Source organism: Stegostoma tigrinum, chromosome 1 (assembly GCF_030684315.1).
Source record: "Stegostoma tigrinum isolate sSteTig4 chromosome 1, sSteTig4.hap1, whole genome shotgun sequence".
NCBI lineage: Eukaryota > Metazoa > Chordata > Chondrichthyes > Orectolobiformes > Stegostomatidae > Stegostoma > Stegostoma tigrinum.
In genome coordinates, this window is record NC_081354.1 from 156275775 (window position 1) to 156295433 (window position 19659).

At 40.7% G+C, this 19659-nt stretch overlaps 1 protein-coding gene across 1 annotated transcript in view; it reads right to left on the bottom strand.

The window, feature by feature from the left end:
• Positions 1 to 852: 852 nt before the first annotated feature.
• dcc (DCC netrin 1 receptor) overlaps positions 853 to 19659 on the bottom strand; it is a 931407-nt gene continuing 912600 nt past the window's right edge. The window contains exons 28-29 of the mRNA XM_059643861.1: positions 1998 to 2137; positions 853 to 1236 (exon numbers count right to left, since the gene is read on the bottom strand). Of these exons, the coding sequence (XP_059499844.1) occupies positions 1147 to 1236; positions 1998 to 2137 (230 nt within the window). The 3' untranslated portion in view covers positions 853 to 1146. The remainder of the gene's footprint in view (positions 1237 to 1997; positions 2138 to 19659) is intronic.

The following is a 19659-nucleotide window of genomic DNA, read 5'->3' on the forward strand; positions in this document are numbered from 1 at the left end:
GACATGCCACACCATGAGAATGCTGTGATTCTTAGCCTCACAATTCCCACAGTAAATCTACAACATTAAATACTTGGTACACAAAGTAATCCAATTAGTAAAAAAAAATTCCAAAACTTTGACAGCTACAATTTTGTGATCAAATTACAAGCATAATTAATCCTCAAAGGATCAGTGGTTGAATGATAAATCCATCATGGCCATACATCGAACAACATGTCCTTGTTAAGATAATTTGACCAAGGGTGCTCCAGAAATCTGAACATCGTGCTGCATCTGCTGCTTTAATTACTTTCTCTCTTATCAAATGAGCAAAAGAAAAACAATTGGTTGCTTCAAAGATCAATAAAACATCCCTGATGATTTCATTTTAAACTAGCCCACAAACAAGTTCATCACAGCACACAAAGTTGAACAGAAGTTTTGATCCTTTCTGGCCTGCAGTATGCATTTAATGAAACTGTCTGAGGCTGTTGTACTCTGTTCTCTGGATGGAACCTTTGAATGTAAGCTGATGTGAATAATTTAAGATATTGTCTCATATTAATACCTCCCCAACACAACTATATTTTTGTTTTAGCAATCAATATTTAGGTGCTCGTATGAAATTGTTCTGTTTTCTTCCCCAATTGTTCATGGCCAACAGGTGTCTCTCGAGTCTCATCTAAATACCATGTCTTTTCTCCCCACAAGCTGAATTGGATCACCAAATGGAGTGAGTTTACAAGCTCCACTCTACATGCAGTTGACTGTCATGTTGTGGAAGTAGCATTTTCTGGAAATATAATTTACTGCTAATGTAATTCCAGATCCCTCTCCCCCACCCCCACTCCATCCCCCCTCCCAGCCCTATGTGCACCATTCACCCTTAGTCTTGTTCAAAGTTAGCATAGTTTCTTGTGATCTAGTTGCAAGTGAAACATTCAACCAGTCACTAAACTCCAGCACGTTACTCTAAAACGGTGTATATATACAGATGAACAATGGAATAGTTGCCAACAGAACAATGTCCTTTTGAGAAATTTTCTTGTTTGAACTATAAGTTGTTGAAGAAGGGGACACATTAGGTGTCCCAAGGTCAGTAGGTAAATACTGGCATAGTGCCTGGCTCCTGGTTGATTTATCTCTAGCAGATGTTGGTGTTGGTTAGAATGCCGAACCTGTGATGGCATTCAGCTGCTTCATTAGGCCTTCCAGACTGGCCATTTGCTCACTCAAGTCATCTTGCTCATACACCTGAATGAGGAAACATGACAGCTATGTTTTATACTGTGCAGACATTCTGAAGTGTGGAAAAGACAAAACACTACAACGAAAGTGTCTCCCCAAAAGAAAAACTATCAGAACTTTTCTAAATACTGTTTAATATATCTTGTGACTTACTTATCACTCCTCGGAGTGCAACTCAGTTCCAAACTCAAACTATTAGTATAAGATGAGATGAAAAGATATCTATACAATTCATCATTTTAGGCTTTTTTAAAAAATATATTTTCAGATCCTTCTATTATGCTGTTTTATATAAAATGTTAAATATATGGAATGTTAAACAATGGCAAGTTGCATGGTGATATCTAGGTGGCTGTTGAATGGAGATATAACTTTGGGAGATTCAGATATTTAATGTGAAGCCGACTGTCAAGTAAACTTACAACGGGTGAGCCTCAGTGACATAAAATGTGTGTACTTGAAATGTGACAGTGTTTTAGATTCTGACTGAATGGGAAAGAAACATTCAATTTGTAGCCTTATCTGCCAAACCAATGTCCATCACTTACTGTCTTCCTGTTTGCCTGGTATTGCTAAATCTGTTGCTATTGTATTCTATGAATAAAAGCAACTGCAGAGAAATGTCATCTTGCTGACAATATGCTGATATCAATTATAATCTTACTGAGGGGAATATGCTACCAACATGGGAAACAACAATGACACCACTTTTTTTTCCAGCATCAGCTGTTTTGTTTTCAAAATGTAACTAATTCTATTGACCTTACATTAGAATGATCCTCTGTCCTGTGGCTCTCCTCTGTGACCTCTGGGGCTGTTGGGACGGAAACAGGAAGCAGCGGAGATCTCGCTTTTCCAGCCAGTCCCAGCGAGGCCGTCTTACCATGACTCAGCGTAAGATTAGAACCTGTGATCAAAACCCGCAAAATAAAAAGAATTAGACAACATATAACCCTCAAATGCCAGGCAAGTCAATACAATTGTATGAAATAACTGCACACAAAGTTGGGCTTGTAAGGCATCCTTAATGGAACTGGAAGCCTGCCAAATGTGTAAGGGATCAGCAGAGCACACAAACCTGGATGAAGTGGGGATAGATACTCTCACAAAGTGGATTGTGGAGTGGTTCTCCCGATTTGTCACTCCAGAGCACTTCACATATACACGCGTAGCAGAAGGTGGTAGCTCGGCTCAACAGTTTGATTGGAACCTGGAAGACACCCAGCACCTTGTTTTGCACATCTACCTGCCAAAGGGAAAAGCACATGACACTATGGCCACCCACCGAGACCAGGCCAGTAATGGGAATGGCTTCAGGGGCTGTGCCATGGGGTTCTCACAATGGAAGGTGGCAGAGTTCGTCAGGCAGAACAAGAGTGAGCTTTATTCATGGGACCTGAAAGAGAATGATGGGATCTTTGCCACTTCCCATTCTACACATTCAGATTGATCACAATTATGTGATTGAGATCCACACGTAAATCTGAAAAAGGTCTCGATCTGCCAGATCTGGGATACACTGGGCAGGTTAAAAATCGCAAATGATGGAATGTGCAAGGGCTGGGAGGAGTGTGAAGCTGAGCTAGTTAAAAGTCATGGCTCAGTTCTCCAACAAACTGCCCAGCTCCCAAAATAATTTAAAATCCCTCTGAGTCTCATTTCTCAACCCGTCATCACCCTGATGTTTTTGTAAGTCACCAAATCTATGCCCCTCCCACGTATTCTCCATATTCAATCACACAACTGTCACTAAGTGCAGTCTTTAAGAGTTTTGTAAAAGCAGTAGAAATTATTGTAAATTATTGGAAGAACATTAACTGTTTAAAAGTTAAAAAAACGCTTAATTCAAACATCTGTCATTAATGATTGTAAAGAAAACAACTCCAGTGGGGAATCAACTATGATTCTAGAAATTGCCGATATTGTTTATAAGAGAAAAAGATACATTAACGATAGTTGGTGCTTTTTAGGAGCCTTTTTGAAGTTTCAGTCCTTCTTTTATCAGACTTTTACATTCACCTCTCATGGATTAAAGGTGATCTTTCTCTGCACATTCTCTGTAGCTGTACCAGTATATTTTGCATTCTGTTCTACTATGCTGATATGCATTTGTAAGAAATGATTTATAATGTCAGGGGTCTTGGAAATGTACAGCACAGAAAAAGATCCTTCGGGCCAACTTGTCCACGCCAACCAGAGATCTTAAATTAATCTGGCTCCATTTGCCAGCATTTCACCCATTTCCTTCTAAACCTTTCCTATTCATATTACCTATTCAGATGCCTTTTAAATGTTGTAATTTTAACAGCCTCCACCTGGTTAACATGTAAAACAATACTTTTCATTGTATCTCAGTATATGCAACAATAATAAGTCAAATCAAGAATAAAATAGATACCTGCTGAACTGAAGCCAACAAATGTTGAAATTCTGCCAAGCATTCATAATGGCTACAGTTCACATAACATCTCCAGCCACATTGCTGTAGGCTGACAGAGAAGAATGTTGTCTCATTTCCATTTCTGGGCAGAGTGTCTATTAATCAATGGAAGGGAACATTTATAGAAATTTCCTTCCAATTCAAAAAGCGGGGGTCTTTAACTGCCAGGGTTGTCAATTGATTCAAGTCACAGCACAAAGCATGACAGCAAAAGATGACAGGACACTTTTGTTTTGGAAATGTAGTGTAATTCATGACTGCAATTACGGAATGTTGATCAATGCAAATGTAAATTTATACTTGCACGAGATCTTTCTGATGCATCACCACATTAAAAACAAATTTAGATTATAATAAAACATTGAAAAGGTGAGTTGCTAAATATTTAATACTTAGGTTTCAGAATGTCCCCAACTCTGCAGCAGGCTGCCCTGATTGTATATTAACACTCCAAGAGTGGAATTTTTTTTAGGATTTATGAAATCCAGACCACCACCACGTGGGAGGAAAATTAACATTGTTCCAGTCCTCAAAAAGGGGAACCTGACCTTTGTAGAGGTCATAGAGTCATTCTGCATAGAAACAGGCTGACTTTAATCCCAAACTAAACTAGTTCCTCCTGCCTGCATGTGGCACATTTTCCTCCAAATATTTCTTATTCATGTCCTTATCCGCGTGTCTTTTAAACATCATAATTGTACCCACATCCACACCTCCTCACATGAATCGCTCTCTATGTAAAAAAGTTAACCCTTACGGATTTTAAAACTCTTTCTCCTCTCACCTTAAAAGTATAAGGAAAAGACACTTGCTATTCGCCTTACCTATGCCATAAAACCTGAAGGCCATAAGACATAGGAGCAGAAATTTGGCCATTCAGCCCTTTGAATCTGCTTCACCATTCAATCAAAGCTGGTAAGTTTCTCAACCCCATTCTCCCACTTTCTCCCCATGACCCTTGATCCCCTTAACAGGCAAGAGCCTATCCATCTCCTTCTTAAATATATTCAATGATCTGGCCTCCACAGCCATTTGTGGCAGTGAATTCCATAGATTCACCTTTTTCTGGCTGAAGAAGTTTCTCTTTATCTCCTTTCTAACAGATCTTCCCTTTACGTAAGGCTGTGCCCTCGGGTCCTAGTCTCTCCTTCCAACGGATACATCTTCCCAACATCCACTTTGTCCAGGCTATTCAGTATTCTGTAAGTTTCAAAATTAGATCCCCCTCATCCCTCTAAACTCCATTGACTACAGACCCAGAGTGCTCAAACATTCCTCATATCACCCTTCAGTCTCTTAGACTCAGTGGGTAAATGTCCCAGCCTATCCAGCCTTTCCTTGTAAATCAAACTCTCCATTCTCAGCAAAATCCTGGTAAATCTTTTCTGAACACTCTCCAACATAATAATATCCTTCCTAAAGCAGGGTGATCAGAACTGGACATAGAAGAGGCCTCACAACGCCCTGTACAACCTCGACACGATGTCCTAACTTTTACTCTAAAAGGTGTGGGCAATGGATGCAATTGTGTTATACTCCTCCTTAACTACCTTGCCTACATGTGATGCTAACATGTACCTGAACCCCTAGGTCTCTGTTTTACAACACTACCAAATACCCTACTTTTAATCGTATAACTCCTGCCTTTGTCTGTTTTATCTAAATGCAATATCTTGCATTTATCCAAATAAGACACCCTCTGCCATTCCTCAGCCCATTGGCTCATTGGTCAAGATCTCTTGGCAAGGTTGATTAATTTTTTTCACTGTCCACTATACCTCCAAATTCAGCGTCATCCACAAACTTACTAACCATGTTTTCTGTTTTCTCATGGAAATATTTATATAAATGACAAATAAAAGTGGACCCAGCACCAGTTCCTGTAGAACACTGCTGGTCACAGGCCTCCAGATTAAAAAACAACTCTCACCACTTTCTGTCTGCTACTGTTAAACCAATTTTGTATCCAGTTGGGAAGCTCAGCCTGAATCCCATGTGATCTAACTTTACTAGTGGTTGAATATGCTGCACTCAAGCATTATCAATCCATGAAAAAGCTACACAAGAGTGGTATAGGTCAGGAAGGCAGAGGGAAGTTGATTTTTCCAGGGTGAAATAAAAATTAAGTTCAGGGTTTTCCAACCTGATACACATTGAGAGGTGAAAATCCAGATCAAAATGTTGGGCCTGCAAATCAACACATCAGTCAATTTTGACATACATGTGTGATTTTTCTTTTCCCCCTGGCCTTACATGGAAAGATCTGAGTGATGGCCATGGCCGAAGCAATGTGAGATACACGCCTGATGGTACAAGTTGGGTGATAATCTGCAGAGATGCAGAATCAATTGCCCTTGGTCATTCTGAGAAAGTATGCCACGATCAACAGAAACATTTACTGGCATAATGCGATGTTGCTCCCTGTTTGGAGCGAGCGCTTTCTGAAAAACCTCTTTCATATATATCCCCTCTCCTATTATATTTCTGACCCGTTGACTGCTAATGTTTAAATGATTGTGGGTTCCTAGGAATTTTATTTTACTAATCCATATGCTTTATTTTAATATGACATCCTGACCTTGCTCTAATAACACAAAGAGAGTGAGAAATACGAAATTAGGAAGAAAAAGAATAAAAACATAACTAGGATTGAGAAAAAGAATATGCAGTTACGAATGTCTCTGCCTATTTCATAACCTTTTGCTGCAAAGTGTGTTTCTGTACATCCATGACAAAAATTGGCAGGCTGAAAGCACAGCAGGATCATGCTGTGAAAATGGGAAATCACAACTCTGATTAGAAGCAGTTTAGGCCTCAGTTAAAGTTCTCTCAAAATACATTTACTAAAACAGGCTGTGTTAACAAGCATAGAAATTTGCATGCAATAAGATTACTGCAAGGATAGAAAAGATCAGAGGTCCCTAAATTTCTTTGGCTCTGTCAAGAGAAATGATGCGAGTGATTCCACAGGGCATAAAATATACCCACATAAGTGTATCGTGATTAGCTGCATTTAAATTGTATCCAATTACTGGCACTCAAAACAACAAAGCCTGATCAAGATCACCAATGTGGAGATTACTATAGGTTACTATTACTAGAGCAGTCAACCACATTACTGCATTCCTGGAGTAACATGTAAACCAGATAGGTAAGAATGGCCAATTTCTTTCCCGAAAGGACATTAGTGAACCAGATGCTATTTTAGAACAATCACTGAAAATCTTGGTCATCATTACTAATACTGAGTTTACAACACTAGATTTCACTGAATTTAAATGCCATCAGCTGTCAAGGTGAGATTTGAACCTGAGTTTTTTTTTAATATTCATTCATGGGATGAGGGTATCACTGGTTAGGCCAGCATTTATTGCCCACCTCCAATTTCCCAGGGGATAGTTAAGAGTCAACATTTGTCAACTAAGATAATGAAGTGTGAGGCTGGATGAACACAGCAGGCCAAGCAGCATCTCAGGAGCACAAAAGCTGACGTTTCGGGCCTAGACCCTTCATCAGAGGGTGATGAAGGGGCTAGGCCCGAAACGTCAGCTTTTGTGCTCCTGAGATGCTGCTTGGCCTGCTGTGTTCATCCAGCTTCACACTTCATTATCTTGGATTCCCCAGCATCATTATCACTCACCAACATTTGTCAACTACTTTGTCGTGAGTCTTGAACCACATGTAGGTCAGACCATGTAAAGATGGGAGTTTCCTTCCCCAAAGTGAATTAGTGAATGAGATGGGTTTTTCCGACAATCAACTATGGGTTCACGGCATTATTAGACTCTTAATTCTAAATATTTATTTAATTTAAATTCCACTATTTGCCGTGCCGGAATTCAAACCTGGGTCCCCAGAACGTTACCTGGGTCTCTGCACTAACAGTCCAGTGATAATACCATTTGGCCTTCAACTGCTCCTAAGTGCTCAGAGATTTAATGTGAGTTTTTGGATTACTACACCATTGACATTACCAAGATGCAACTATTTTCCTGAAAAGGGCACAGGAAGAAGCATCCTAAAGATTGAACTCTGTGTCTCACTGAGAGTACGCCAACCCTCTTGGGACTGTGCAGCTGTCTCAGGAAATGGAGGGCTGTATTCTGGATATAGCATGGCACTGCAGCTGGTAGCCCAGGAGCAAAGTATTTTGCATTTACAGTTTCCGCTCACACATTTTCTTTTCCTGTAAATCGGAGAGCAAACTGAACTGCAGACGGGAATTAACTGCAAGGATTTCTTCAATATGTTGATTTCTTGCCCAGATCATGATTCTAAACTTAGGTTAAATGGTTGATGCCCCTACTCATAAAGCACTGTTGAATAGAATACACCCTATTCATTTATAGAACTGGGCATACAGCCACAGATAGAATCTTTGTGTGTATGGAATTTCACCAAAACAACATTTATCTGTTAGCTTACTGATTAGATCACCACCACAAAATACGCATCAACCCGTATTGACTAAAATGCAAAATTATTCCAGTAATCTGTTATAATCATGGCAGCTAAAACATATTCAGTCATGGTAACAGACTAGATGCTATGTGAATTTAAACAGCTGTATTTCTTCATTCAGCATCAATCTGCTGAAAGAGAATAAATAGATTAAATCTTGCATATCAAAAAAAAATCCACTGCATGTACAGAGTACACTTATAATGTCACAGGGAAATGTTACATTTCAAGAAAGATAATTCCAAAGTTGCAATGAAGCATTTTATTTGCTCTGCAAAAAAAAAAACAGGAGATATAGAGGTTTTCTTCCAGGCACTGTCAATGGCTTCGATGTGCAAATTAGCAGACATTTAGAAAAGGTCAGGCGAGTGTTATGATAGCTAAATGATGAAGTGAATTGTCTTTTATCTGAGCCCTTTACTGATGACACAGTGGTTTACTTTGTGAAAGTCATTTGGTCAATCACACAGTTGCATCTCCATTATTAACAAATCAACATTGACATCACTGCACTAAAACAAATTACACCGGGTGCTGGAAATCTGAAATACTTAGCACCTCTGGCAGCACCTGTGGAGTGAGAAACTGAGTTAACAGGCTCAACTGAGTGGAGACCCTGACATTATGGAGGTCTTGCTGGGTCTCTAGCTGGTGGTCAACACCCCACATCACCTCTGTTCACCTCCAAAATGATTTTCCCAAGTCAACAGCCTAACAGCTCAGCAGCTACATGAAGAGCAGCAAGAGTTAGACGTGAGGCAGCTCCAGCATTTTGAGTCTGATGTGTGATCACATGGCCAGTTCAATTGTAGGTGGGAGGGGGAGAACTCCCCCTAAGTAAAATCTGAATGTACGGCAGGATTGTAGAAAGTTCCCATAACAATTTGGCAAATGTTTACTGATTTACACCAGGTTTCTTCAAATTATGCTGTTTGATTTAACAAGTTTGTCCAGATTTTCACTACATTGGCAGCGTGGAGTGGGGGGAGGGGGCAAAACTCCTTCCTGAGATGAATCTTCACGTCACTGGAGGCTCTAACGGCTTTTTGCTTTTGTTATATATCGTCATAGGAAGAGGCTGCCTCCGGCAATACTGCCACTATAAAATGCATTGGAACGTGCAACTGAAAACCAAATTGAATCCACACATAGACTTTGCTCCTTCATGACTGTGAATGCAAATTTTAGTGTCTACTATTCAACAGTCAACTACATATATTACCTTATACATATAATCAGAGACAAATACTTGAGGAAAATCACAAGGCAAGCCTTGACGCTCATTCTAACTATGGAAATGAATTTCCTTAAATTCTACTGAAAAATATTGCATGTGACTGAGAAGTGACAAATATACTATTTTCATATTCAAAGCCTTTTGATTTAATTTGCTGTAAAGCGACAGACAGCTTTTGATTGACTGCTATTAAAATTTAAAATATCAGCAAAAATTGAGTGATTTAATTTTATTTTGCTGAAAGCTTTTATTGGAAACTTGATTCATGACCGCATAATTTAACACAGGCAGGTGCAAACAGCTGATGTGGGTGAAGATGCAAGCCGAAAATCACCACAAAACCTGTTGCCTCTATATACAACAAAGTGTAGAGCTGGATGAACACAGCAGGCCAAGTAACATCTTAGGAGCACAAAAGCTGACATTTTGGGCCTAGACCCTTCACTTTTCTGAAGAAGGGTCCCGACCCGAAACGTCAAGCTCTCCTGCTCCTTTGATGCTGCCTGGCCTGCTGTGTTCATCCAGCCTCCCACTGCGTTATCTCAGGTTCTCCAGCATCGGCAGATCCTACTATCTCTAACTTTTTAACCTCGGTTACTGATTTCCCCAACTGTGGGTGGAATTTGGTTTCCCTAACCCCAGAGCTGGCAATGGGGCCAGAGAATTAGCAAAGACGACAGTAAGTAGATAGCCTGTCACCTACTGACTCTGCATGAGGGGGAAGGCAGGTGAGAATCTCACGTACCAATTGAGCCCCTAAATTGATGGTTAATAGCCCCTAATGGACCTCATCTTATCAATACTGAAACTGTATGTCCAGCCCGTAGGCTACCTATGGCCATGGTGGGGTTGCCACCACGTTTCTGGCTCGTGAATGGCACCATTGCCACAGCTGCTAAAAGCTGGCTGCCTTCCACAGGATCAAGCACAGTGGCCTCCTGTTTGGGCACCCCGCAGCCCAACAAAATCCCACCCTAGCAACGAGGTCAATTATCTTAAGGAGACCTCCTTTCTCTCCACATTGAACATCACTACCCAATGCCAAGGTCAATTAGACAGGACCTGGTAAGTCTAACTACTCAACCTTTAGGGGGTCCCTCTATCATGTATCTGTTCTCCACTTGCTCAGCAGATCCTGGAAGTGGGATCTTCACACTTGAAGGATTGGCAGCCTGTTAACTTCCCACTGGGGCTCCTGAAAATGTCTGCTGAAATAACTCTGCAGCGGCCAAGTATTCTGTCACCAAGCCATCCTTTATTTACAAAGGGAGAGCCCTTAATGCTGATCCAACTCCCTCAGAGCCAGCTCTCAGAGTGAACAGAACCTCTGGCACTGCTGTTTATATCTGTCAGCCAGGATTTCCTGACTGGGCCAGATTAACAGCCCCAGTTAGGGAACTCGTAATCTATGAAAGATAATAAGAACTGCCAATGCTGGAGTCTGAGACAACAGTGTGGAGCTGCAGGAAAACAGCAGGTCAGGCGGCGGAGGAGGAGGAAAGCTGATGTTTCGGGTCAGGACCCTTCTTCAGAATTCTGAAGAAGGGTCCTGACCAGAAACGTCAGCTTTCCTGCTCTGTAGCTCCAGTTCCACACTGTTAACTCATAATAAAGGAAGTCCATCTGGCTGACTTTGTTACAATTGCTACATCTGTGGTAGAGTTACCATCAGCTTTCTGGATGATGGACAAAGCCACTGCTGGTGGCGGTGAAATTCACCCGTGTGTTCAATCTTCTTGCTCTGTCATTCAGTTGAGTTGGGCCCAGGGAACAGTCAGACTAAAGTGTAAATAATGACTGGTCCAAGGAGAATTTACTATATAGCTCACCCTTACTCAAATCCAATGGCTAGAGAGCTCTGTGAGAACTCTAAATTCAAATATAGAACAAAATTATAAGGGCAAATGTATATTTGCATGTTTTTGGTATTGTTCTTTTTCTTATTTCTATTACTGCAGCTAGCTAAGCTGCTAAATGGAGCTGTACATTGAAGACCTGTTCAGACAAAGCCCTGGAAACGAAGCTGATAACAACAGTTTTGCTTTTAGTTCGCTGCAGAAATTAAACTATCATTGCCCTTTATTATTGTGATACTGACAGTCAACCTGTCAACTTTATGGCCAGAAAGAAATTCAAAATGGTGGGAGTTTCATCACAAACATAAACCTGTGGAAAGTAACAATAGACACACGCTCCAGATAAAAAGGTAAACATAATCAGAAATGATTCTAAGTCAACCTCATTGTACAGAGTAGAATCCATCTGCTCAAACCGATACTTACTCATCACAACGGAGCAAGGGTGAAAGGTTTCAGCTGAGGTGACAGCATTTTAACATATGCCACAGTTTACTTTCTAATCCATATGTCAAGATTTGAGTTCCTAAGCTGCCAATCTAGTTTGTTCTTGTTAATTGCAAAATAATTTAGTGCACTTTCAATTCCATTTGGCTCTCTGAAGTGTCTAGCAGGGTACTACAGCACACAGCACCCAAATTCGAGAAACATCTTCATCAACTCCTCTTCAGCATGTGAGTGGGATTTTAATTCCGGTCTGTCTGGGCCAGAAAGTAGGAAGTAAAATGAAGAATGGCTTTTGCAATTTTCAATTAACATCTTACAAATAAACTTCCTTGGGGATACATTTCTCTCCTTTTGAAGTTGTTATTTTGCCTGACAACAGGCAAGCTGGCATTTAATACTTCAACACATTTACTGCTGCTTTGCTTATACATTTTGACATACATGGTTGGCTTTTCACTGTTGCATTAATTTAACAGGTAGCAAGAGGACAGCGTGAAATGCATAAACCAAGGGAGGCAAGGGATTATGGTTGGGGATATATTATTAGAAGCAAGCCATAAAACCTCTCCAGCCTATTTGATTAAATCCTGAACAATCTACACCCCAACTTCATTCATCACCATTCACACAAACTCCCTCAATACCCCTTACATAACAAAAATCTATGAAGCTAAGATTCAAATTTGTGTATGTGATGTTTAATGCTGGAAATACTTATCAGATCAATTCACATCTGAAAAGAAAGCTGGTGAGTGTCCAGGACACCTTTCATCAGAAATTATTGCTCTCTTGGGGAATACTTGTACACAGACACTAGGGGACTACAGCGTTCAGTTAGATTGACTCTTAGCTGCCTTCTGAAATATCCTAGCAAGCCTCTCAGTTGTATCAAATTGTCACAGAAAATAACAAAGGATGAAAGCAGACAGACCACACAGCATCAACCATTGCACTGGAAATGATAACACAGCTAGCCCTGTCAATCCTATAAGTCCTCTCACTAATCTATGGATCATTGTGGCAAAATTGGGAGAGTTTTCCCACAGACTTGTCTTGCAATAACCTGACATAGACATACTCCTTCACTATCTTTCCTCACAAGCCGGACAAGGACAGCAGATACAAGGGCACACCATTATTGAGAGTTTCTCTTTAAACCACTCACCATCCTGACTTAGAAATACAGCATCGTTCCTTCACTATCACTGGATCAAAGCCCTGGAATTCCCTCCCAGCTGCACACTGGGTGTCCCGAGGCCACATGGACTGCAAGAGTTTGAGAAGGTGACACACTGCCATCTTCTCACGGTTATTTAGGCATGGTCGATAAATACTGGCCGAGCCAGCAATACATTCATTCCATTAATGAAAACATTAGGAACATAAGAATGAAGAGGAGGAGTAGACATTTCAGCCTCTCGAGCCTGCTCTGCCATTAGATACAATTATGGCTGATCTTATTGAAATAAAAAGTGTCACCATTCTCTGGGAACAATGGCAGTTTATTTCCAAGTAAAGATAGAAGATATGGTCCTCACACATCTCAATTACAAGGCTGAACCATGCTATTAACATACCTGCACAAATTACGGCCACACTTCAAAAGTAGTTCATCGGCTATAAGGTACTTTAAGATTTTTCTCCTGGTGTATTGACTGAATATTTAAGGGTGGCACGGTGGCTCAGTGATTACCACTGCTGCCTTTCAGTGCCACTGATCTAGGTTTGATTCCACCTTCAGGTGACTGTGCAAACGCCGCCGAGACATTATCCCCGTGTCTGTGTGGATTTCCTCTGGATGCTCTGGTTTCCTCCTACAGTCTAAAGGCGTAGAGCTGGATGAACACAGCAGGCCAAGCAGCATCAGAAGAGCAGGAAAGCTGACGTGCTGGGCCTGGATGTGCAGGTTTGGTGGATTGGCCATGCTAAGCTGACGGGCCAAATAGCCTGTTGTAGGGATTTTATACCTTCCAGTCATGAAAGGTGCCTTATGAATGCGAGTATTTTCCCTTTCATTACATTGTGCAGTATCAGTAAATACAGCAGGAAGAATGCTTCTACAGGTGGCTTCCCTTTTTGGCTCGAGAAAAAGCAACAGATTATTGATTTTAACCTGCAGCTCTAACTACAGTTATTTTTGTACCATTCATAGATTAACAAAAATAGTGCTACTCATAGCAAGCTGCCCATTTTCTGCTGAGTAAGAGAGAGCTGGAACCTTCTTGACCATATCAGAATCTACTAGAATGGCTCAGATTTCAATACTATAAGCAAGAGAGAAGACTAAATCATACCCAAAACCTTTTCAAGAAAAAGTTAGTCAATACAAATGGACAATAAACACAGGCCTTGCCAGTCAGGTCCACAGCCAAAGAATGAATAAAGAAGCTGTATTGAAAAGCTAAAAGGCTGGATTTTAACTTGGAACAGGGCAATTGCTCAGATAAGTTGAACTTCTCATCAGCAAGAGGCAGTCAGTGATTTGAGCCATTGATTGGGCCCCACTTAAATCTTGCTGGTCTGCTTTTCACTCAGATTGAGCAGTGAGGCAATACACATCAACTGCATGAGTTCACGGTCAAGCTATCTTTCATACCACTGCCCACCCCAATATCAGCTTCACCCCACCTCCACCTCCCAACTGCACTCCTCCATTTGTTTCTGCAGTTAAATGGGTAGGATGCGGTTTCAGGAGTGATTCAAAAGAGCAAGGACAATTCTGATCCTTCCTTGAATATTTTTGATCACTTGGTCTCCATGCCATTCTGTGGTAGAGAATTCCATAGGTTTACTACCATTTGAATGAAGAAATATTTCCTCATCTCAGTCCTTAATGTCTACTCCATACAATGAAAATATGACCTCTAGTTCTAGACTGCTCAATCAGGGTGAACATCTTCCCTGCATCTAGTCTGTCTAGTCCCTCATCTTTTAAACGCTATTGAATATAGGCCCCACTTTAATCAATCTCTCCTCACAGAACAGCTCTGTCATCCCAGTATCAGCCTAGTGAAGCTCTTCTGCACCCCCTCTCTGGCAAGTGCATATTTTTCTTTGATAGGGAGACCAAAATTGCTTGCAATATTCTATGATGAGGAAGTGCTGGTTTTGGGCAGACGCGGACAACGTCAGAAGTCACATGACACCAGGTTATAGTCCCACAGGTTTATTTGAAATCATAAGCTTTTGGAGCGCTGCTCCTTCACCTGATGAAGGAGGAGTGCTCAGAAAGTTTGAGATTTTAATAAATCTGTTGGACAAGAACCTGGTGTTGTGTGACTTCTAACTTTGCAATATTCCAGGTGGGTTTCACTAAGGCTTTCTAGTACTCCAATAAGGCATCCCGACTTCTTAACTCAAATCCTATACCATTTGCCTTTCCAGTTGCCTTTCTAATTGTTCATTGCTCCTGCATGTCTCCTTTCATTAGCTGGTGTACAAGGACAACCAGATCCTTTTGAACCTTCACACTTCCCAATATAAGCACTATTTCAATAATGCCCCTCCTTCGATTTTTACACCAAAGTGTATAACTTGGCACTTAGTCATTTGGACTCCATCTGCTACATATTCCCCCACAGATTTAATTTGTATTAATCATCCTAAAGCCTCCTTGCAAGTTCCTTACAGCTCACAAATATATACAAATCTGAAACAAAAAACAGAAATTGTTGGAAAGACACAGCAGGTCTGGCAGCATCTGTGGACAGAAATCAGAGTTAATGTTTCCAGTGACCCTTGCTCAGAACTAATGTATCCAACGTTTTCAGGGCCACTTCCTTGACTACCCTGGAATGTAGAATTAGACCAAGCTGATTTGTCAGCCCTCAATCTCATTAATTTTCCTAGAACTATTTACTTACTAAGACTACAGTACTACAATTTCTTTCTCTCACTCTATCCTTGGTCCCCAACATTTCTGGGGAGTTGCAAATATACAAATATATGAACAAGAAATGACATGATTCTATGAGTCTGCTCCACCATTCAATAACGCCATGGGTGAACTGATTTTAACTCCAAACTGTATCTTCCTGCATATCCCCAATAATCTCTCATCCCTTTGAAAATCAGTAATCTTTCTACCTTTTCCTTAAAATATTTAAAGAGTTGTTTAAAATAGAACAATTCTATACCGTTCATTTACTGTTGAGAACAAACCTCTTGTTGATATATCTGAATCACAGGATAAACAAATGTTTTAGCAACAAGTTGACAATATCACAGAAAAGTGATTGACACTAGCATAAGTGGTGATAAGCTTTCTCTGGGATTCATATTTTCTTATTGCTGTAATCTTTTCTTCATATCTAACATCACTGTCAGTGCAAGAGTTGGCATTGGCTAGCTGGATCTCTGACAACAAGGTGACTCAGTCAGGCAATTTCATGGCTTAGTTAAGAAAATGAGGGAGTTGGGACATCTATTCCAAACAAAAGTATGCGCAAGCATTAACAATTTGTAATAATGAGCAAAGAAATTCTGAAGAAGGGGTCACAACCCAAAAAGTAATGCCTGCTTCCTCCGCACAGATGCTGTCAAATTTGCTGAGTTTCTCCAGCAATGTCTGATTCTGTTTCTGAATTCCAGCATCTGCAGCTTCCTGCAATAAAGTGCCACTGGGAACTTTCAGTAATAGGTACAAAATACATGAACAGAAAATTCCAAAAGGAACAGTTACACAAGACAGCATCATCACTATTAGAACAAATGGCCACTTGCATTGGCAGTCCAAGCTCTAGCATAACCATCTCTTCCTTCCACTCTGGTGAGCTGCAAATTCAATAAGCAGCAACTACAAGAATCACTGCAAAGAGTCACCAAAGCTTCTTTGGCAGCTCTTCAAACCCACATGCTCAAATCCAAAGCAATGGGCAGCAGGCAAATGGAAATGCCATCATCTCCCTCTAGCAACCTGACTTCCATATGTGTACTCTTCCTTCACTGTCACTGTACGAGTAACCCTGGAACTCCCTAACAAATACATCAGTGGTACTACCTTCACCAGATGAATTGCTGCAGTTCAAGCAGGCATAGGTCGCCTTCTCAAGAAGAAACAGCAATATGAACTTGCCAGTAACTTTTACACCCCAAGAAAAAGTGGAGAAAAAGCTCAGTGAAATTTATCCTTCAAAGTATACTTGATAAATTTATATCAGAAGCTCATTTAGGCAATATAGATGCTGAGACCAGGGGAACTTGCACAATTTTGCCCTTAATGATGGACAGGTTGTTCTGTAAGTTGACCTATATGTTTGGATTCCGAATAAAAATTCTCAAAGACATAGTCTGTGTCAGCAACTCAGATTCAATAAGGTAAAGCCTTACATTTCATTGATGTTGCAAAGGATCAGGAAAGGTAGTAAGTCAACTGAATCTGAATTATTACAAGTTTGCTTGTGTATCAGATTTGTAGAAGTGCTTCAGACATTCTGATGATGAACTGTGGGGTTTTGAGGGGGTGCAATGTAGGGATATGTTGAAAGATTTAGATTATCAAAGATAAACAACTTTATTTACAGGAAGGAGTTGGCTTCTTGTGCATTTTTCTACAATTGAGACTATTCATACCATTTTGTAGTTTATGAGGTGGGAAAATCAAATTCAATTTCCTCCACATTTGTTGAAGTGCTTTTTAGTTCTTTCATGCTTACTGACATATTGATTGATGTAAGAATGAAAAGGTTACAGTTAGGAGCAGGATTTACTGAAATACAGCGTAATGTTGGGGAAGAGAAATAGCATACATTGATAAAACAGATGCGGCATAAAGATATTGCTCTGTACAAGGAGTTCTTTCCCAACTGTAGCAAACTGTGCGACTAAGATAAATGACTACATAATCAAAGTTCACCAAATCATTACTTGTGCTGATTAGAAACACTTAATTTCAGCAGATTTTATCCCCTTCCTGTTATCTTGTAATCTATGCGCTAGTTGTCTAGAAAATAGATTAATTAAATGGGCTTACATAATGTGAATCATTTCTTCCAAGCAGGTTAACAAAGTGTAGGGATGGATGAACACAGCAGGCCAAGCAGCATCTCAGGAGCACAAAAGCTGACGTTTCGTACAGTGACAGTGAAGGAAGAGTACACATATGGAAGTCAGGTTGCTAGAGGGAGATGATGGCATTTCCATTTGCTAGATGTTTCTAGACTCTTCTCTGATGAAGGGTCTAGGCCCGAAACGTCAGCTTTTGTGCTCCTGAGATGCTGCTTGGCCTGCTGTGTTCATCCAGCTCCACACTTTGTTGTCTTGGATTCTCCAGCATCTACAGTTCCCATTATCTCTTCCAAGCAGATTGTTTAGTAACCACAATAGTGCAACTTTAACCTTTGACCAATGGGCTTAAAATTCTGTAGGTGAGTTTTTTTAAAAAATAATTCGCTTGTGGGACATGGGCATTGCTGGCTGAGCCAGAACTTTTTGCCCTTCTCTTGTTGCCCTTGAGAATGTGGTGGTGGGCTCCCTTCTTGAACTGCCGCAGTCCACCAACAAAGCTGAATGATCATTGGAGCAAAGGTGGGATTATCACGAGTATCAGATTCTCCTCCAAGTCCCACACAATCAGTTTGTTCCATGTCATTGAATTAAATCCAGAGATTCCTTCTGTAAAAGCACTGTAGGTCTACATTCAAAGGCAGAGAGAGAAAAATCCATGGCCCCAGTGTCACTCCTGGCACAGGCCTCCAGTCACACCTCTAGCCCAAGTGCCTGAGCTTACTAGATCCCGGGCTATTGGGTCCTGATGTATTCCCATATCTCATACCATCTTGATGGTAGTAGTTCAAGAAATGGCTCACCACCACTCAAGGGCAGTAAGGGATAGACAGTAAGTTTTGTTTTACTCATTCAATAACGTGGCTTCAGTGGTTGGTCAGAATTTACTGCCTTTATTCAAGAAGGTGCCTATCCCACCAACACATGTTAGTTTAGTGTAGGATTCAGTATAAAAAAGCTCACCATCAGCATCTATATTAAGAGCATTAACTGGCTACCTGAGTTGGGCAGGAACCTCACTCACAAGTAGCTTGACTCTAATTGAACTTGGAAAGAGCAGAATTCATACAGTGGCTACACTGACTGCATTAACCAGGTATGAAAACAAAAGATTCCTTTTCGAGTAATTTTATAATTTTTATTTGTGAGACCTGAAGGAGCAGGAATATTCCTTTAGGCTCCATAAGGAGAATACAAATTACCAGCTGCAGACTGTTCTTTTCCAATCTGTGATTGTGCCAGGGTTACTCCTGTACTCTATGCTCGATGCCCAATGCCCACATTTAGCTTGGGCCCTGATAGGCAGCCTCTGAGTAACCTGAAGCTGGGATTTACTCATGGTGAAACTGGACAGACTTCCCAAAGCCACTGCTGAATGTGTCATCCACTTGCCTGTCTGCGAGTGACAATTCTATTCACCGGGGGTCTTACACAGCCAAGAATTACATGCGTGCTGTTCATAGTACTGCACTCACCGGTGATCATATGACAACAACAATAAGTAACCTGCCTTAAGGCATCAGTAGTTTGAATGGACATACCGTAAAATCAGGCAAAGTCAACTCAGAGGGATCCAACCACAAATATGATTGATGTGGAGCCCTGAGATAACTGAGGAAGCTGCTGCGTAGCCTGATTTGCTGACAAATGCATTCAATGTCAAAAAAATCCCAAATGAAAACAGTGACAGAGTGAAAATGTGAAAAATGTTTTCATTTTCTATTTGTTTCTACCTTGCAACGGCCTGATCTTGTTTTTTTGCCAATTACTGATGGAATCAAGGTCCATCACTTTCACACGTACAACGTTCTACATGAGTCCACACAACCGACTGAAATCATTCTCCTCCTTCTACTTCTCAATCTTTAGTCAATGATTTTGAATCCGTGATCTTATTGACCCATTCAGGTGGAATTTTTTCTACCTATTTACGTGATGGAAACCTATCACTAACTGGAAACCTTCATTTGGTCGCCTCGTTTCAA